Source organism: Lactuca saligna, chromosome 7, assembly GCF_052625555.1.
Source record: "Lactuca saligna cultivar CGN05327 chromosome 7, ASM5262555v1, whole genome shotgun sequence".
NCBI lineage: Eukaryota > Viridiplantae > Streptophyta > Magnoliopsida > Asterales > Asteraceae > Lactuca > Lactuca saligna.
Genome location: NC_136423.1, coordinates 20,570,886 through 20,593,368, shown reverse-complemented (window position 1 = coordinate 20,593,368; position 22,483 = coordinate 20,570,886). Strand labels below are relative to the sequence as shown.

Sequence of the window (22,483 nt, the reverse complement as noted above, 5' to 3'; positions counted from 1 at the left end):
ACCCTCCATAAAACATAAAAAAGATTCACCTAACCAGTCACACAACTAGGTGAACGAGCCATCTAGAAGTACGTTAACGATAAATTCTCTTTTGTTGCGATTCGACTATATTCGCAAAAGTGTCAGTTTTTCATGAAACGGAAAAGTTAGCAATTAAATCAAATGCTAGACCTTTTCTTGATTCTTAAAATGTTAATATGTTTTGGTGATGAGCCTTGTAGCTAACCTAAGAAATCGTTTGATGATTAGTTAATGGGAAAGCCAAAATTGCTCTGCCTTGATATTATCCACAATAGTGTCGGGCGGTTTGGGCAAAATGAGTTACTTTTACAATCAAATACCAGATTGAACGGAAATTAAGAGAAATTGTTAGAAATTCTAATTTCATAGTTTAAGGCACTTAACGAAAGGTTTGAAGTTTCGTTATTATGATCATAGGTTGCAGACTGTCTCTTAACTGTCTCTTTTCTTCGGATTGTAATAAATTTTACATATGAACTCCGTTTTCGACGTTCTTCATATCCACATTTTCGTAATTTCATGTACCCTCTTATTAGTATGTCATATATTCTTAATAATACTTAATACGTATATCTTTGTAAATCATATATATCAAATCATTACATATGTATAACGAAAAATGTTTGTTCGTCAAATATTTTCACCAATCGAAGATTTAAATGTTATTTTGGATGCATTTCAAAGTAAGAAAATTTTATTTGCATTAAAACAAGTTGTGATATCCCTAAAATCACAGTCATTTTAAAAAATTACTTTATGCTTATTTAAAAATCAAAGTATCTGTTTTAAAGAATAATATTGTGGAATTGTTCCTAGAAAACATGATAGAGATATTATCAAAGCATTTGCGAAGAAATATATTTTGCTTATATTAAAACATTAGGATGTCATCGTCAATACAGAAACATAAGCATAAACAGACCTTACATTCATTTCCACTAATGATTTACATCTCTTTTAATTTGTTAGTGTAATGTATCTTTGTATCGACAAATGATTAATCCTTTATTAATCGGCCGCCAAAGCCAATTTCTACAACACATGATTTACATCTCTTTTATTTTTTTTTTTCCTTTTGATGTATATGAATTGATATAAAACTTATGGTTATGTATTATATTAATGTTTTTTGATTGATTTACAATTTGTTTTATGTAGATTTTTAATGTTTGAATTTGTGGATGTGAAATTCTTTATTTATATATGTATGTATGAAAAAAAACAAGAAAATGATGAAAATTATAGAAACGATTGGCCCGACAGTCGAACCATTTGAACAAAAAACCGGTAGTCATGCCGGTTTTTAAAACATTCCTCTAATAAGTTGATTTTAACTATGTACATTTAGGGTTACAAAAACTGTAAGATTGGCTATTTAATGATGTTTTGTGCTCCGCCATTTTCTTGAATTTTTAGTAGGGGTCTAAACTTGAAATCAATTGAATTTGAATCCTGTAGTTACAAAACCCGAACTTGTCTATATACTTTTTATATTTTTTTGTTTCATTTTTTTTTTAATTATTTGCTAGTTTACTATACCTTGGTCATTCGAAAATAAAAAAAAAATTGTCATTTATAGCAAAACTATAAACACGATGATTAAAATAAACCACAATTTTCTTAATCCAACTACCCATTATTGAAAGAAGCATATTCATTCAAATTTATTAACCAAATACTACATAGCAAAATCCTTCATCTTTTCATCAAACTACAACTCAAACAACTAAGCATCACATCAGGAAAACAGACAATTCTAAATAACACTTAGCATCTTAAACTAATCATAATAGGCATTCAAACCCCTCAACCTCTCCTTCTTCACTAAACCAGTCATCTATAATCTAAAGAGGGCATCGTGTCTTTTTTGTGGCTTCAAATGCGAATGGACCCACTGTGAACACATCGAAGGGTAACACTGGCGTAAGTACGATCTTTGGCTTTGGGGTAGGGACTAGAGTGGCACCCTTAATCCCATAGTGCAAGTTAGTGGGCTTGTTACATGTAGCCTTCGGCGACGATAGCAAAGTGACCTTACACTTGTGCACCCCAAAAGTGGTCAACGTCTTAGGTGGCATGATGAAGAAGAAGCCGTTCTTATCGGTTGTAGATTTGACCCTCAGTGGATACTTAGTGTTGTTGCATGTTAAGAGTACCACAGCCCCTGTAATTCATGTTTCGTGCATTAATAAGTTGCGTACTTGGATAGAAGAACAAGATTGTGAAGAGTTATATATAATGCATTTACTAAATCCAACGTAAAATACATATAGAAATTCAAATATATTGGTTAAAAAAGAGTGAGAATTTATACCCTGTAGAGGAGTAGCGCCAACGAGCGTGTCAATACCCTTGTATTTGCAAGCTTTGCAGTAAACCATACCACGGACCGCCACCTGCCTCCGTGTCGGAAGAGGTGCGTGTGACGGAGCCGGTGAGTGACTTGGTGGATGAATAGGCGCCTTGGTCGGAGGATGCACAGGGGCCTTGGTTGGTGGATGCACAGGTGCCTTGGTCGGAGGATGCACTGGCGCTTTCGTCGGAGGATGTACAGGGGCCTTGGTCGGAGGATACACAGGCGCCTTGGTCGGTGGGTGAACAGGAGCCACTCTGGGTGGGTGCACCGGAGCGACACTTGGTGGGTGAACTGGAGCTACAGTTGGTGTGTGAGCCGTAGGTGGAACAGCAGGTTTGTGGTGGTGGCCACCGGGACGCTTGGGATGATGTTGGTGGGGTGCAGGAGCTACGGTAGGGGGGTACGACGGCGAGTGGTGTGGAGCTTGTGTCCAGCTCACATGATCAAGATCTAAACCATTGATCATCAAACAAGAGCTAAGAACTACGACCGAGAGCAAAACCCTGAAACCCATTTTGGTTTCAGTGAGTTTTTTTGGTGTTGTATGTGAAAGAGAAAAGTAATGAGAGGGAAGCGAAGGGCACGGTGGAAATGGTGGTGGAGGTGGTGGTATTTATACACAAGAAACAGCGGCGCCGGGGGAAGAGGTAACCTCTTGCAGAATTTACTTCAGAATTTTTTTTCATAAAAAACAGAGGTTAGTGGGTCCAAAGAAGATAGATATAAAATATATAGGTTAAAATTAGCATATGCAGTTTTTGTAGGGATGAATGGGTAAAGATCAGAATATAATACTTTTATTATCGAATTAAAATAAAATAATCAACTTTGTTATGAAAATTTTCATTTGGTCGTCGAAATTTGAAAATCATCATGGATTAATGGATAACTTTGAACCGTAATAAAGGGATCTTAAGTAATGGTGTTCAGTCATTTATTATATTTTAATTCAAACTGATTTATTGAAATTTATAAAAACTGATTCATAACAAACGTAAAAAGCCTCAAGACACTAGATCGTATGCAACTCGATTACTACTTTAACGGAATACTTTTTACCCATTTCATTTATGTAAACGTAATCGTTAAAAAATTTATAATACCGTCATTTAAATCTTCTTAGTTAATAATAGTTACATTGAACACGATGAAGCAATGCAAACTTCGGGTTTCTAATTAGGAGACTATAAATATAAATGGTTGTGGCTTAAAATTTGAAAATATATATAATATTTTAAACCAAACAAGAGTAAACCAATCACCGGATTATGAAAAACAATAGGACCAAGAGTCAAACATATTATAGCCTGTTTCGCTGTGATTCTGGTTTAATTATTTAAATATGAATAGCTAAAAGAAGATTTGAGAAGAAGCGCAGCGGGTGATAGTCAGGGTTATCCAGAGTTATTACACGTTGAAGAAGCAAGAATTTCTGGCGGGATTCTTGCTTTGATTGTCGTTCACATGCTATATATATATATATATATATATATATATATATATATATATATATATATATATATATATATATATATATATATATATATATATATATATATATATATATATATATAAGAAGTGATTCGTACACAACAGTTTTTTGCCGTACACAACAATTTATGCATTATAGAGTTGTACAATACAACACTTTAAAGCACAAATTGTTGTGTATGAAAAAAAAGTGTTGTGTACGAATCAGTTCCATATATATATATATATATATATATATATATATATATATATATATATATATATATATATATATATATATATATATATATATATATATATATAGGGTTAGGTTAATGTGAGACGGCCTAATTTTGTAAGACCGTAAGACGCATTTTTTTATTATTATTTTTTTTTTAATTTTTTTTAGTTAATTCAAGTTCCGAAAATAATATTTAAAAAAATTATTTTTTGATTTTTCCATTTATTTTGCATTTTAAAATTATTTTTAGAATATGTACAATGTAATATTTTATTTAGAATATTTTACGTATTTTTCAAAAAAAATAGGATTTTTTTTATTTAATTCAAGTTCCGAAAATAATATTTAAAATTCTTTTTTTTAGATTTTTCCATTTATTTTGCATTTTAAAATTATTTTTTACAATATGTCAGTGTAATATTTTATTTAGAATATTTCACACATTTAAAAAAAAAAAAGGATTTTGTTTTATTTTTTTTATTTTTTTTTATTTTTTTTAGTTAAATCAAGTTCCGAAAATAATATTTAAAAAAAGAATTTTTGGATTTTTCCATTTATTTTGCATTTTAAAATTATTTTTAGATTTGGTCTGACGGTTTCACAAAATTAGAATGGTCTCAAATGAACCTGAACCTATATATATATATATATATATATATATATATATATATATATATATATATATATATATATATATATATAATACGTAGAGATCACAAATCTTTTTTTTTACTTTATATATAAAAAAAGCGCAGATTTTTTAATAATTTCACTGGAAAAAAAAATTAAAAAATCGATTTTTTTGGGCTTTTTTGAAAAAAAAATTTCAGTGAATTTCGTAAAAAAAAAGTTGCGAATTTTGTATATATAAAGTCAAAAAAAAAAAAATTTGTAATCTCTACGTATTTTTTTATGTATTTTTATAATTTTTAGGGTTTTGTATTTTGCATAGAACCTAAACATATATATATATATATATATATATATATATATATATATATATATATATATATATATATATATATATATATATAATGATGTATCCATCCCGATAAGTCGTGACGAGACGTAAGGGACAGAACGGCCTCGTGCGAGGCACAAAGGGGCTCGTCAGGTCCTGACTTGACTGACTGGCAAGATGGCATCCCCATAAAGCACTTGCCTATCACAAACACATGTGGAATGTAAGACAAACAGTTAGGAACACATGTAAGGGATGTCTGTACAAAGGAATGTCCATGCCACTAACGAAGATTACCTTTACACCAATCACGGCCCGAAAAGATCCTCTGGATTACAGTTGGACCACTTGGTGCCTTTGTAGCCTAATAATGAATGTTCAAGTGGTCTTTGTATTGAGGTGGTCATCATTATCAGGTACATAGAAACGCAAACTATAAAAGGGTATGAACAAATCAAGTATGTGGATCGCTTCATGAATAATCTAATTATTCTCTCAAAACAACCTTTTTCGACCACCATTGACTTGTTCGTCGGAGCGCGCTCCCAGGACCTCCTCTTGGGAAGTAACTAGCATTCTTTGTTTGTGAGTGTAACTGTAGGTTCCATTCTGACTTCTAAGTTGAAGACCTGATCAAGGGACGATGTCACATCATTGGTTCCATCTGTTGTGTGCAACAACGAACAAAAAGTTAACTAGCCTAACTTGTTAAACAATGGTTGTCAAAGAAATCGGTAAAGGAGAGGAGTTACTCGAAGCATATCCATCCAATGCAACCATTGGATTCGGTGAGAGCTTGGTGTAACAATAAAGTATAGATCGATAGATTCTAACAGGTGTAATCCACAAAATAGTAAGAACAATGAAGATCAAAATGGTGTTGAATGATTAGATTCAATAGCCTTAGAAGAGTTCAACAAGAACATCTGTAAAGATTACGTAGGGAAACACAATTCGTGTTTTTTTTTTCTAAAACGGTGCATGCATGCACTATAAATAGTCTAACCCTAATATCATTAAATCTCGGGTGGACAGTCCCAGCCCGTTACAAAATAGACTATTCTGGTACAAAACAATTGACACAACATTATTTATCCCAAAAATCTCCCCTTTGTGTCAATTAAGCAAGGTAGATTCTTCAGTGATGCTGACGTTTCTGAACTTTGAACAGCTTCGGCATTAATCCAAGCAAATTGTTGTGAACCAAGATATACCACTTGATCATATATGTGAAGCACTTTTATCCACAACATCATTTGATTTGTATTGTTCAGTAATTCCTAAATGTCGTTTAGACAGGATGAAGAATAAAGATGCTTGTCTGATAAGAAGAACAAACACCTCTGAAATTTTTCGCCTTTTCGCAGTTGAAATGCCACACTCCAATTATCTTTTCGGATTTTCCCAGTTTCATCTTACTGATATCATTCGGAGCTTCTTTAGGTTGCACTGTTGGTTTCTTTCTAAGCAAAGTGTCGAATGATTAGATTCAATAGCCTTAGAAGAGTTAAACAAGAACTTCTCTGTAAAGACTATGTAGGGCAACACAATTCGTTTTTTCTTTAAATGGTGCATGCATGCACTATAAATAGTCTAACCCTAATATCATTAAATCTCGGGTGGACAGGCCCAGCCCGTTACAAAATATAATATTCTAGTACAAAACAGTTGACACAACATTATTTATCCTAATAATAACCTAAAGGATTTTTTTTTTCGAAAATGGTTAATGTTTTTGAAACCCTAGACTTCTCCCCTTAAATTTCGAAAATGGATAGGGTTCCTTAGGGTTTTCTAGTTTCCTTAATTATTGTTTTAAAAACTGTAAGGGTCGAATTGTCTAGTGAGGTGTCAAAGTCTAATATGGTCTACATAGTGTCGAAGTCAAGGACTTCGATATGTATGTATTATGTAAGGCAATGTTAGATGTCAAAGCGTAAAGTCTAGTCCTTACATATGTTTTGTACGTCTGTATCACCCTATAAATAGGGTTAGTATAAGAGTCAAGAGTAGCGTTTGAGCACTTCGTTCTTTTCTTTCTCATGTACTTTTATACTCATTCAGACGAAATCAACGAGCCTAATAGAACTTATTTGCGATTGTGTTCTATACTCTTTCTGTTTTTGATTTTGTTCTTAATACTCAATTCAAACACACTATATTTGGTATCAGAGCAGGATACATACGAAATCCTCGGGGTTTGTGACTTATTTGCTATGCGTACGATTCTTGTTCTTCCAATAGTATCAACCCATACTACCTTCCACACCTACCCGTATTTGTCTCAAAGGATCATCACAAACGGCCAAAACAATTACAACAACCAGGATACACATACATCCTATTCTCACTCTATCGAGAGTGGCTAAACATTCCTCATTTGGCTGGTTGCTCACACATGTACTCATCCATGAAACTTCCACTAACCCTGCAACCACTCATGCATGCTAATCATATATAACACTTGATCATATAGACATTCGAATACTTGATTCTACCCTAAGACCACAACCAAACAAGGAATAGAAAATAAAGCTAAACCAAACATTCTCAAGCTATAAAATCTTGGTTATGTACAACTATGATGCATACACTAAGAAACTACAATAATGATGTCAATTTCATACAAAAAGTTCTCCTATGCTATCAGGCATCATACATCAGGAAATATGATCACGCAATCCTTGAAGATCCCTAGTCTATCACTATCTTGCAGTACTATCATATCATAACAAATAACAGTGTGGTAATTTGGGGTATACTTTCTTTCCCAGGCTAATCGTACACATCGCATCCTTCCTTGGTTACTTTTGAAAAAAAAAATTAAAACCCTTTTTAGTTCCTTAGTTTGAGTTTGGATTCGCATGAAATGTTCATCCAATTCTCTTAAACCAGGGCTCTGATATTAACTAACTTGTAACATCCCAAAATCAGAGTAAAATTTTTCATTTTTCAAAAACAACCCAATGACCATACTTGTTTACAAAGCATTTTTTCAAAAATGATAAGCAATAATCAGAGCATACCAAAATGCAAATAACATAAAATCCGAAAGATGTGCACAATCATGCCTATGACTTTCCACAATCATCTGAAATACCTAAATCAATAAATTGAAACTCTAAGGCAAGCTTAGTAAGTTCCCCCACAATGCCACGACACAAACATATAACCAAACAGATATCGGGTCCACAACCTTTCGATTGGATTACCCCCGCCCCACAACCTTTCGGTTGGAATGCATCAACCTATAACCTTTCGGTTGGCTTGCCAAAACATACTTGGTCCACAACCTCCTGGTTGGATTACCCCCGATGTAACAACCCGTTATTTCAAGTCAGTAAAAATCGAGTCCTGTAACCTCTTTGAGAAAGGAATTAGAATATCATCGAAAAATGAAGTATTCAAAAACTCTATTTGGAGTACACTATGTGGTAGTTATCGTCTTAAGGTTTCCAAACATATAAATAACACAAAAATCCGAGTTATAACGAAGAAGTTATGATCATTCTAAGTTTTCCGACAAAAACTGGCAATACGAAGTTGCGTAAAAATGCAAAGTTTCAATAAAACACTTTCCGACCTTAGGTGTCTAAATGAAAGTCGTAGATACCGTTAAACTACAAACATGCATAAAAAGAACGCTCAAATCGGATATCGTATGAATAAGTTATGAATTTTTAAAGAAATTCCTTAATCACGTCATTTTAATAAATAAATAATAAAAATAATTCCGGAATTTGCCAACGGAATCTAAATGAAAGTTGTAGATCGTAGTCTCACCTTCGCGGGGATATAAAGAACGTCAAAAACGGAGTTCGTATGAAGGAGATATGAATTTTCGAAGTTTGATAAATAATTTATATATAATTTTTATTAAAACTTCGGTATTATCCGAAGAGGAGTCAACGTCCTCATCTGAGGTACGCGCTGCGTACCCCTGTACGCCCTGCGTACCCAAGGAGCTTGGCCTCAAACCGTCCACGTCGCCCTATGCGAGGCATCCGACCCGCCCGTCCGACCCGCCGTCCTATCCGACCCGACAGCCTGAGCCGTCCCATCCGAGGCCGAGACAGTCGAGGCTTCGGTCACGCATGACGTACGCGTACGCGCTGCGTACGAGAGTATGCCCCGCGTACGAGGCTTCTCAGGCCTCCCTATAAATAGCATGCGAGGGTTCCCGGTAAAATGGCTCATTCTCTCTCCTTTTTCTTGCGTTTTACCTCGTTTTCCGTGCTCGCACTACCCCGAAGCCCTGGTCATTTTGTGCAAGTCCCGAAGGTCGATTTTACTCCCGAGGAATCCCGAGATTTCCGAGGAAAATCCATTTCCCAAGACGAAACTCTGCCCGGTTTTCCATCTTGCTATCTTCAAGCTTTCAAGTGAGTTCATACCCCTTTCAAACACACTTTAAATACATTTTAAATGCTTTTATACTCTTTTAGGGGGGGAATACAAGTAAACATACGGTTATTATCGTGTATTTTATAAAGTTTCACTTCACTTGTTTTATCGAATAAATCACTTGGAACTTATTTTTATTATGGATAACTCTTGTCATACTTTGTGTGCATTAGACTTATACAAAGTATATAATGATTTCAAAGTACCTTTCATTGTTAAGTCATTTTATACATTCTAAAAACTTATGATTTTGCTTTGTCAAACATTGTGAAAAAGGATAAACTTTGCATACAAAACTATCACTTTAATACAGGCTTAGTTGAGAATCCATGAGACGTGTATATCTTCAAACGTTACTTTTCTTTATTAGAAAGTAATGTTGCAAGTCCTGTCTATAACCAGAGTCTCCCGTTCGGAGAACGTGTCAAATGTGTATAGATCTATACGGGAAGTCATGATCCCGCGCCCTGACTGTTAGCTACAGTCCGTCTTTTGGGGTGACAGTTGCCATAACGCTGCGACGCCTGAAGAACGTCGTTACAGGCATATTATGTTTAGTATGGTTATAAAACTCATCGGATATACAATTATTATGGTATTATGCTTTTATGAACAAGTAGCTATTAAAGCTATTCTTCATCTAACAAATGCGATCTTCGTATAGCTTTATTATATAAAACTATGACACAACTTTTGAACGTCGGTTTCTTGCAAAGTTTTGGTCTTAGAGACTGCCATTTATGTTAGGAAAATAAGGGATTTTCCTGGTGCAATTATTTACAACTTATAACACGAACATTCATATGCATTTCACACTTTTATAAGAAAATACGGGTTTTTCTTGGGAAACACAACAACTCGTATCTCAACCATTAGGGAAAATATGGGATTTTCTGGATTTAATACATTCACTTTCAACAAAACAAATCACAACTCTTTACATTTGAAATGCTGCGTTTTCTGGAAAACATACACCCATTTTGGAATGGCATCCAATTTTTCTAAACTACTTATGAACTCACCAACTTAATTGTTGACACTTTTTCTTTGAAATAACTTGTATTCTCAGGGAACCGCTAAGCAGGTTTGGGAATCAACTGTTGGGATTAACGCGCTGGCGTTAATTACTTCTTTTGAATGATGTTTATGTATTTATCTTTTGAACATGTAATGAATACAATTATGTAAACATCTTGGAAACTTTAATATATATGGTGGTGTGTACTTTCCTTTCTATGAACTGTTATGATACTGAATATGACGTCCTCCGCCCCCGAACGTTTCCGCCGTTCTGGTTTGGGGGTGTGACAGATTGGTATCAGAGCTTTGTTTATAGGGAATTAAGTATATCAAAACCATTCCTTTTTGATATACAACTATAAACTATAAACTCAACTGGGCAAAAACACTCTGAGAAAAATTCATACTTTTGAAAGTAAATCTAATTAGTTTTAAGGTAAGCATGCACTCATTTTATACTAATAACAGTTTCATAGTAAATAACTTTAGAAGTATTATAAATAAGTTGTGCAGTACAGGTACGCCTTGGGACATGTAATCGGAACTGGGAAGAATATAGCCTGATCAACTATATTTGTCCAAGAGCCGACTAACGTATGCCAAGGAGTGTCTGCAATGGACAACAAATTTAAAACTTACCAAAAGCATATCGCTAAAGAATACTGAGGGAGTATTCGAGTGCCGTCAACCATTAAACTTAAGGGTAAGTTTCATGTGCTCTAGCTTATAGTAAACTTTTAACTCTATTCTCGTACAGTCTAAATGGCGGGATTCCATCACCCCAATGACCCCTACTACCCCAACCAAGGTAATGGAGGGTGGATCGAAGAAGATCCTGAAGAAGACGAAGAGCCTATAGAGTTGGAGGGAAGGGATGACTCTGGCACGGATTCGGAGCCAGAAATTATAAATCCACCAATCCCACAATCTTCCGTCCACGTGAGGAATTTCCAAGGACCCACTCCAGTGTGGGGAAGTCACCTCCATCATTGGAGCCAACAACAAAGCTTACACCCTCCCTACGGCATGTGCCGAGACTTCTATGATGTGAGAGGCGGGGGATCAGCCGACCGAGCACTTCCGGTCATGGTTGGCAAACTCGCCAACCAGTGCTATCAATCCGGAGTGCAAGCCAACCGAATCCGAGAGGTCAATGTGGAAGTACAAATCCACATGGCCGATATCAACCGCCTAGAGTTGTTGCAGAACGACATCCACATTCGCGCCGAAGCATTTCAAGCACAAGCAAATGCGGACTTCGCAGAATTAAGAGAACAACAAGCTGCGTTTGATAGACGCCTCATGGAGTCGAAGCAGTCCGACACGGAGTCGAGCTCCAAACGCAAAGCGCGCCGCAAGTAGTACTTGCCCGACTCTCAAATTTTGTTATAAATTAGGACTTCGGATAAAAGTATTATTTTCTTTAAATTGTTCTGTAATCGGAGGCCTTTAGAAAGGCCAAGAACTTTTGTCTAGACCTCGCTGTAGCACAACTATATGTTTAATATATATATATAAGGGTATACCCCTTTTCTTGTTGTTGTTAATCATGCGCAATTCGTTCAATTCATTGGTACATCTATTCAAACTTTACTTTCAAGCTCAAAACATTGTGTCGGTCAAACCCAACTTGTTAGGACTATTAGAAGTTAACTCAATATCATTCAACTCTGAACTGCCAAAACTTATAAATTTTTTCATTTTTTTTCTTTTGGCAGCACGATGCCTCCTCGTCCAAACCTAAGGCCCAGGCCGGGCACGGCACCACCACCACCTCCACCACCAGCTTATGATCTAGCCATGGTCCAGGCTGCTATCACAGCAGCAGTAACTGCAGCCCTCTCACAAATAAACTCCCACGGAAATGGAGGGGCGGGAAGCAGCACGAATCATCCAAATCATGGCACTGGTCATGGCCAAGGAAGAGAATGTATTTACAAGGAGTTCTCTAACGCTAAGCCAAAAACTTTTAATGGAACTGGGGGAGTCATTGCACTAATGCAATGGTTCGAGAAGACCGAAACGGTCTTCGGGATCTGCTCATGCCTAGAAGCAAGCAAAGTCAAGTTCGATACTTGCACTTTCGTAGATCGAGCCCTCATTTGGTGGAAAAGCCATGTGAATTCAGTGACGCTCACTGTCGCCAACGCCATGAGTTGGGACGATCTAAAGGTTCTACTACTGGAAGAATACTGCCCAAGGGGCGAAGTGCAAAAGCTTGAGCAGGAGCTCTGGAATCTGAAAATGACTGGGTCTGACCTAGTCACCTACACAGCTAGGTTCAACGACCTCGCTGCACTGTGCCCTACCATGGTCAACCCAGAATCAAAGAAGGTTGAAAGGTACATTTGGGGGTTGTCACCCCAGATTCAAGGGCATGTCCTAGCTTCCGACCCTGTTACCTACAACAGCACTAAACGCCTGGCTCAGCGACTCATCGACCACGGAGTAAAACCCAGTATCATTTCAACAACCGTAAATCCACCTAGGGAGGCTCAGGGCCAGAGTAGGCCTTGGAACAAAAGGAGGGGACAAACTCTTCAGGAAAACCCCAAGAAACAACAAGTAATAGCGACCCACGCTATGACTGTACCTGTGAACCCTGCCCCCACAAGCTCATATAATGGGAAACTTCCTAAGTGCAACCGATGCAGCTTCCACCACCACGGTCCTTGCCATGATCTTCAATGCACCAAGTGTAATAAGAAGGGACATACAGCCCGCTATTGCAAAGAGCCAACCCAACCATCCGTCCCCACTACTAATACCGGGGTAAGCCGCGCCTACTTTGAGTGCGGAGACACGGGGCACTACCGCAGGGACTGCCCAAAGGCAAACAACCGGAATACCGGCGGAAGGGGCCGAGTTTTCGCAATGGGACAAGATGAAGCCATTGCGGACCCTACTATTGTTACGGGTACGTTTCTTCTCGATAACTCGTATGCATGCATTTTGTTTGATAGTGGAGCGGAAAGGAGTTTTGTGAGTCACGACTTTAAAGGCCTGCTAAAATCAATACCACAATCATTATGTAAACATCTTGGAAACTTTAATATATATGGTGGTGTGTACTTTCCTTTCTATGAACTGTTATGATACTGAATATGACGTCCTCCGCCCCCGAACGTTTCCGCCGTTCTGGTTTGGGGGTGTGACACCCGACCCATAACCTTTCAGTTGGAATACCCCGGCCCACAACCTTTAGGTAGGATTGCCCTGGTCTGTTGACTGACAACACAAAGCAATTCAGTCTCAACCCCACCATACCATGTTGACATATACATAATAAATAACATATATCTATTAACAACTAATCATATAACCCGTCAGAAGACCAACATGCAAATCAACAAATCATTATCGCATACACAACATCCTATATACCACGATATAGATCTAACAGATCAATACAACATAACAACATCTTATATACCTAGATATACAATCTAGTGGGCCTGCATTGGTACCTTCTACCTACGTGTGTAGTGAGGAAAACTCACCTCTCCGTTTGAAAAGATTGTTGAACAGGACACTGCTCTAACTATTAGCTCTACCGGTCACCTATTCAATGAACATGACAAAATAACTTATAATCAAAGTACCCTTAGGTCAAACTTGGTCAAAGTAAAAAAGTTAAAATTCAATCCGAGTTAACTCAGGTAAGTGCATTGTGCGTACTTAGCCTGTACACGGGACATACTCGAGCTTGACTAGAAAACAAGATGTTGACTACGTACTCAGATGATGTGCTTAACCATAAAGTTTCCAACTTTATGGTCTTACATGGCTATTAAGTGCTCAATACCAAAAACCCTAAGTTCTTAACTCATTAAGACATCCAAGTTCATGCATGGAAGGAAACTAATGATCAAGATCACATTTTCATGCTTCTAAACACACCGAAACATCAGAAAGGAAAACTTATATGAATTAGAGTAACCCATACTCATAATACCAAGCTTATGGAACCAAAAGAACACAAATCCATGGCTATACAAGATCTAATCAATACTCCATCAAGTTCATAGCCTTTACCTTCAAATGGTGTCAAATGATGATGTGAGTTTGGATCCATAGTGTTCCACTCTTCTAAGATGGTCTCCTCTTTTTTCTTCTTCCTTCAAGATCACCAAACCGCACACAAGTGGCTCAAGATAGCCTCTAATGGACTAGGATTTGCAAAGGAGTCAAAATGGGGCTTAGAGGTTGATGAAAGAAAGAAGTCTTGAGAGTTAAGGATGTTTAAATAGGTTCCAAACCCTAAAAAACGGGGTTTGGGATTCTACCACGTACGCCCACTGTACACGTGGTTCGCGCAAAAATTACAGAAATTCTACTATGGGCCAATTTGCAAACAATTTTCACACATAAGGGTTAGAAATGAAATTTACCTGAATTATGAATGTTACATATATTATGTGATTAGTATATTAATTGGAAATAGATAATTGATCTGTTCATTTGTTATGTGATTAATAAATTAACACATGATGAATAGTTAAATAATTGATTTGTTAATTTATATGGTTAATAAATTAATAAGAAATCAGTTAGAATTAATTAATTATTAATAAGAATTAATCCGGAATTATTTTGGGATTAATTGGAATTAATTAAAGGTGGAAGGGGTGAATTGTAATTGTTCAATAGTTGAACAACACAATGCAGTTCTAGAACCATCCAAGGGTGGACGGTTTTGGAGGCTTTTCTAGGGTTTTTGGAAGCCTTTTGGATGTAGATAAGGAAATAATTTTAATTGGGATTAAATATATTATTTAAGTAATTCAAATCTGGCTTTGCCTCCAAGTTACCTAAACTATAAATAGGACCCATTGACTCATTATTTTTGTTTATGACCTTCCTAAGAAACATAGGAACACAATTTTTGCCTCTTTCCTCTCTTTCCTCTTTATTCTAGGGTTTCTAGAGTTTTGGGTACAAACCATTAGAAACATTAAATTTCTAGGGCTTACTTTCCAAGGTTTTTCAAGAAGGATATCAGTATGATTATTTGCTACAATAATCAAGAGGTATGTAACCCTAATCTTATGTATATTTTAGTTATAATAGATTACCATTAGGGCTCATGATGTTCATAGTTAATTGTTATCAATAGATAAAACATAGATCCAAATATATAGCATGTGAACTTAAGAGTTAAGTAATTTTCCTTCTCATGTATACATTTATACCCATAAAACCCATCAAATGGATCCATCAAGTTTATCTTAAAACAAGACATTTGTAGGTGGTGTTCTTAGCTATTATTCACAATCCAAATCCCAAAACAATTCTAATTCCAATCCCTACCACCCTTAAAAAATCCCAAACCCAAATGAAAACCCAATTCCAATTTCAATCCCAACCGCCTTTCACACTCTCAACCGAAAATAGTTCTGATTCCGAACCCGAAGAACAACCTCAATAAAAAAGGGAAGGTTGATCCGAGAAGGTGGAGTCAAAAAGAAGAGACGAAATTAGCGAAGGCATGGGTTAATGTCACACCCCAAAACCAAGAATGGCGGAAACGTTCTGGGGCGGAAGACGTCATGTAAAGTATCACAACACAGTAAATGTAAATAAGCAAACAACATCATCCATTGCATTAAATATAAAATTTTAATACAAGCGTGTTCCGTACAGTTTTAGACACCAAAAATATAATTTAAATCAAAATAGTATGATGAGTCTTGAATGCGCTCCATCTTCTCAAAAGCTAGCATCGGTACCTGACTACTGATGACCTGAGAATACAAGTTATTTTGAAAGAGTTTATCAGCATTAAGCTGGTGAATTCATAAGTATTTTAGTGTCGAGGTTTGTTATTAAAACGTTTGAACCTGTCGCAAGTATGAGTTGTAAATGTATGTAAGTGTTTGTAAAAGTTTGAATCTCTCAGAAAAACCTATATTTTCTGTTAAAGTAGCCCTCTACCAAGGCTTAACTGTTTTGTATGCTCGTTTGATGTAAAAGTGTGTAATTCCCCAAGTGTAACTATCATTTAACAAAATATAGTTTGTACATTAAAGTTTAAGTGAGGTTATCACCAAAATGTAATGGGTAAATTATTGTAGTACGGTAGTTTTGTTTTATAGGAACTACTGCTGTACTAACTACCTTAAACCGGGTTTATATTAAGGTATCATGTGATAAATTGCACCATACTATCGACTGGTAACATCGACAACGTATAGTCGAAAAATAAGGTATGACGTTTGGCACCCGCAGACCTGTCGGTCCCACTGTAGCTAGCAGCGAGGTGTAGGATAGTCAATCCAGTATAGATCTATACGCAAACTCACGCTCTCCCTCCAAGAGACTCTGGCTACAACTCGGGTCATGACAATTAAGACATGCTCCCATACAGTGGATCACAATTGTTAACATATTCGTGTATATGCAATATAATGTTACTTGTTCTAGTATCGTTGTATATGTTCTCTTAGTAATAAGTATTGACTCCTGAATGAACTGACTTGTTGATCTAGAAATTGTTGTAGTATGATCCCGTGTTACCCCGATGGTAACTTACTAATGATGTGTTGATAAGTATGAATATGGAAGTACTTTTATGTCAATACATGTATATATGATATATAACTACTATTGAAACGACCCTCGGATGGTCACCCGAAACTCCACCAGACCACATCCAAATCGAGGAAAAGGAAATAGGACAGGTGGCTTTCCTAAGCCCTTTAAACATTATTTATACAGCTATACATATATGGGCATGCAAATTTATAGGTAGTAAAACAAGGTTTACAATAAAGCATTTGATAAGTAAAAGAGTTTGTAAAACATTTTGAAGTAAAACAGTTTGAACAGTGATAAAATCATTGGTTTCCTAGTTATTAATCACATGTGATTAATGCAATCACATGTGATCGAAGCAATAACTATAAGTGTTTAACTTGTATCCCCCCCCATAAAGTATTTAAAACATTTAAAAGCATTTCAAAGGTTGAATAAAGGGGTATGAACTCACTTGGAAGTTTGAAGATAGCGAGATCGAAAACCGGGCAGAGTTTCGTCTCGGGAAACGGATTTTTCTCGGGATTCTCGGGAATCTCGGGAGTAAAATCGACCCTCGGGACTTGAGCAAAAAGACCAGAGCTTCGGGTTTGAACGGGCACGGAAATCGAGGCAAGATCGTGAGAGAAAGATAGAAAATGAACAAATTTTTCGGAAAGGCTCGCATCCCTTTTATAGGGGTGCTGAACCGCCTCCGAACGCGGGGCGTACGGGCGTACGTAGCGCGTACCCGTACGTCATCGCTTACGTATTTCGGATGGGGCGGGTCGGATGGGACGGCGGGTCGGATAGCTTCGCATAGGGCGACGTGGACGATCCGAGGCCATGGCCTTGAGTACGCAGGGCGTACGGGGGTACGCGGCGCGTACCTCGGCCCTAGGCTGACTCCTCTTCGGATAATACCAAATTTTTAATAAAAATTATATATAAATTATTTATCAAACTTCAAAAATTCATATCTCCTTCATACGAACTCCGTTTTCGGCGTTCTTTATATCCCCGCGAAGGTGAGACTACGATCTACAACTTTCGTTTAGACTCCGTTGGCAAATTCCGAAATTATTTTTATTATTTATTTATTAAAATGACGTGATTAAGGAATTTCTTTAAAAATTTATAACTTCTTTATCTGACGTCGGTTTTTGCCAGACTTTTTACCGTTGACATACCATTGTCGAGACCTTCGATTCTCGTTTAGGTCATTCCGGCCAAATGTCGCTCGATCTCTGTTTCGAGTTTTTAGCTGTCTGTTGTTAAGCTGAACTTGGAAAAATCATAACTTCAATATACGAAGTCGGATTTTGGCGTTCTTTTTACGTACGATCATGGTTTAATGATATTTAAACATAGAAGAATTTAAATAGAAACTTTTTGGACATTTTATTATCAAAGTTAATGTTATTAACTCAAAAATGTTTACAATACTTGACCTATTAGGCCATTACAAAGAGTTGAAATATCGGGTTGTCACAGTTAACATATGCGAAGATGACAAAATAGGAAAAAAAATCGGGAGATCAATTTCGGTTACATGTTCCATAGCAGTTTTGTAAGGGTATGGGTCGAGACCCAGATTACCGGACTTTCAACCAATGTAACTTGAAATGGAATCTTGTAAACAAATTCGAGACATATTGTAATGGAATTTACACAAACCTTGAAAAGCAATGGGCTAACGGAGAAAGTGAAGCGAGTTTCTTAATAAAAACACACACGACATTCCAAGATGACATGTAAAAGACTTTTAAGTTCATTCATGTGTGGGAAGTTGTCAAAAGAAGTACTCGGTGGAAGGAACTTGAAACGCATATAGACATTGCTAATCTGCCAAAAAGAAGTAGAACATCTTCATATTCGAGCTCATAAAAAATGTCATCGGATGGTCATATAGGCGTTGATCTTAATGATGATAATGACGACATCGAAAAAATACGCACGCATCCTCGTCCATGGGAAGGGACAAAGCAAAAGCTCGAGCAAAAGGAAAAGGAAAATCGACATCATAAAATTCGTTGGTCAGAACCGAGCGGTCAACTACATTGGAGAAAATGATGGCACAAATGATATAATTGAATACAACTTTGGATAAACATATGACATAAATTGTTCGACTCACAGAATATTCATTGTTAATGCAAGATGTGAGACACTTCGACCCCGACGATCAGAGGGCGGTGAAAGCGTCGGTTTGAGAAAAATATAATCTAAAATGAAAATGAAATTTCGATGCTATGTTTTTTTTCTTGGTTTTAAATGAAATTTTTGACTTGATGTGTTCTTTTTCTTTTTTAGGTTTTAATGTAGTTTTTAATTTCATTTTATTTTTATTTTTAAGATTTATCCAGAGACGAACCTACCTTATTGCTAAGGGTGTCCATGGACACCCCTTCCATCTGAATTCTGTTTATTGTTTATATAAGAAATTTCATATGGACACCTGTGCCCAACACAAAGTGACACCCATGGATAACCAAAAACAAAAACGATATGATTTTGGAATTTAACTATAGTTAACAAAACATAATTATTTTAACAGATTTTGGAGTTTTCTAAATACTTTGCCATGATTTACGAGGTTAACGTGAAAAAAATATCGTTTCCATAAATATCATATTCGATGTTTAATCGTTCAAACTGTGAATAAAAACAAGTCTCAAAAGAAAAAAAAAACCTAAAAATCGAAATTTTCAAATTTATTGGGTCATTGAAATTTGAAAGTCGCCAATGTCCTTAATGTCCGCCCGCCGCCACCCATTCTTTGTTTTCACCAACAGTCTCAGTGAACTCGTTTCCTATCTCCGTTGATTCTTATTTGTCGTCGTTTGGTTAAACGGTTTTGTTCATCTCGGTCAATGTTGTGTCGATTTACATTCACCGACGATCATTAGCAGCCAACTTCTCCATTTTCTCTGGTAAACCAACCTCCTATATCTTTAAGGTACACGTCTCTCTTTGATATTTGTATTTAGTGTGTATATATAAAATGAAATCAAATATAAAACAATTATAATTGAAATGTCAAAACCTATTATACGTATTGCCCTAGTTTAGAAAATAGATGTATTGTTACTGTATCATAATTGACAGCTAAGAAATGAGAAATAGTAAAATTTCTTTTATCTTTCAATTATTTTATGTTTTCATCACCCACTAAACGTAACATTGTTCGATTGTTTTTTGTTTAGTTGGTAATTCTTTTCATTTAATTTCAATAAAAGAACTTGGAATAAGTTTCAATTTTTATTAATTTGGTACTAATAACCATGTATTTATAGATTTTAAAAAAAAAAGAACCTATTATAAACAATTGTAAAATATTATTTTGACCTTTGATTTATCAAAATAAATACTATATTTGCCTTAAATGATATCATCGACAATCGTCAACCTGATAACCAAATATTTCTGACAATTTTTTTCATCTAATTTAAATTGGACACCCTTGACTATGAATTCTGGATTCGCCACTGGATTTATCAAATGTAATTTTTAATTTTAATATGGTTTTTATTAAAAAGTTTTTTTTTATTGAAATTAAGAAAAATGTTCATAGATAAAACCATCACCCCCACCATAATTCATAGGTAAACATTGTAAAAAAAATATAAAAACTGACGTGGCACCGTGACAAAAACATGCAGTTTTTACATCCTTTAACCTTAAAACATGAGGGTTTCAATTTGATTTTTTTACAATTAAGTCCCTCCCTTATTTTTCAATTAATTCTTTTACCTTTTATCAAATTCCTTAATAAATAAAGTTTCTTTTAATGACATTTTTACATCTCTAAGTCATTTATATGTTTAAATGAATTTTATATACCTTATTTTTACACAAAAAACATTTAATTAAAATATATATCATTGTTAAATATATTGATTAATTATTTTAGGTATTAATTGACATGCTTTTTTTTTTATTATTATATAACATTATTACCGAAATATTCTCGTGTAAATAAATATTCGTTTAACGGAAGCTAACATCTTTAACGAAAGTAAATTCGGCTCGTTACATTTTCACTCAAACACTTATTCGTATTTGTGAAAAATAGATTCCTCTTCCAACTCAAAAACTCCAAAAACTAACATAAGAAATACTCAAAAACCAAACCCAATATCACATTCATCATCGACATTCATCTAATAGCAAAGTGACCGAACTATTTATTCACCTCTTAGGCACCACTATCCCAGTGCATACTACATATAACCTATACAAACTTAGCTATAATTTCAATCTCAACCATAATTCCAATCTCAACAATAATTTCAAACTCAATCCCAACCCCAAAATGAAATTCCAATTTCAACTGGAATATGTGCTCAATCCATTTAACCATCTTCCCAACTTGCAGATCCAATTCTAATCCCAAACTCAAAACCAAGTACAATAACTGATTCAGTCACAACTGAAAGTCGTACCCGAAACGAATTTCGCACCGTAAGAGGTTAACCATCTATCGGAATCCATGATAAAAGGAAATGCACCTCCCACGAAATGGACACCAGAGGAGGAAACTGCATTGGGTCATGCGTCAGTTGATGTTTCGGAAGATCCTATGATCGAGAAAATCTAAGATGCGCCAACTTTTTTTTTCGGAAAGTTACTAGGCATTTTCATGGAAATGAAGGCTAGTGTGTGCCGAAAGAAAGATCACATTTGCTCGAAGTGGAGGAAGGTCAACAAAGTTGTCATGAAGTTTAATGTGGTATTTTTGAATGTGAAGCGACAATAGCAATGTGGTGCACTTTACCTGAGTGAAAAAGGGGTACCTTTCAAATTTCTTCATGTTTGGAATGTTGTGAAGATTTCAAAAAAATGACTAGATATCAAAAGTTCAGAAAATTTTATGGGCGAGTCTTCTAAAAGAACCAAAACTTATGAAACCCCTCATAACCAATCGTCTGATGCACATGTGAGGATTGGTCTCAATAAGAAGAGTCAATTGAGGTTCCATGAGCTAATCGTTTCATGGGAAGAGACCAAGTTAAATGAAAGGGTAAATGACGGCAAGTGGTTCTAGGTACATCGAGTACATAACAATCAAAATTGAAAATTTGAACTCTACTTCATAGCATACTTGGTTATCGCACAAGATAAGGAAAAAAATTGTATCATGTCAATCTTAACAAAAAATAATAGTAACTTTATTGGACGCTAAAAAATATTGGCATTAAAGGTCTAAGAGGAGATTGCGAAAAAAATATAATATCTAGGTTTCGCCATTTAAATCCATAGGCTTTGTAATTTAAATTTCTAGTTTTCCTAATTTTAAATTCTATGTCGTATTTTTTTTTAGATGTGTTGTAATTTTCTTTTTGGTTTAATGAAATCTTAGTTTTTATGAAAACAATGTGTTTAAAATGTTTATTTTTTTGTTAATTAGGTTTAGAGAAAAAAAAATAGCATGACAAACATGGTAACCTAGGTCTTCTAAATAATTAAATTTTTATAGTAGTGTGATACATTCTAT

The 22,483-nt window shown here is 35.6% G+C and overlaps 1 protein-coding gene across 1 annotated transcript; it reads right to left on the bottom strand.

The window, feature by feature from the left end:
* Positions 1-1,657: 1,657 nt before the first annotated feature.
* On the bottom strand, positions 1,658-2,979 carry LOC145006427 (uncharacterized). Its single transcript, XM_078965514.1, has 2 exons — positions 2,336-2,979; positions 1,658-2,185 (listed from the first exon to the last, which is right to left on the bottom strand). Exons 1-2 carry the CDS (start codon positions 2,889-2,891, stop codon positions 1,866-1,868), a joined length of 876 nt encoding a protein of 291 aa, XP_078821640.1. The 5' UTR covers positions 2,892-2,979; the 3' UTR covers positions 1,658-1,865.
* Between the last annotated feature and the right edge of the window lie 19,504 nt (positions 2,980-22,483).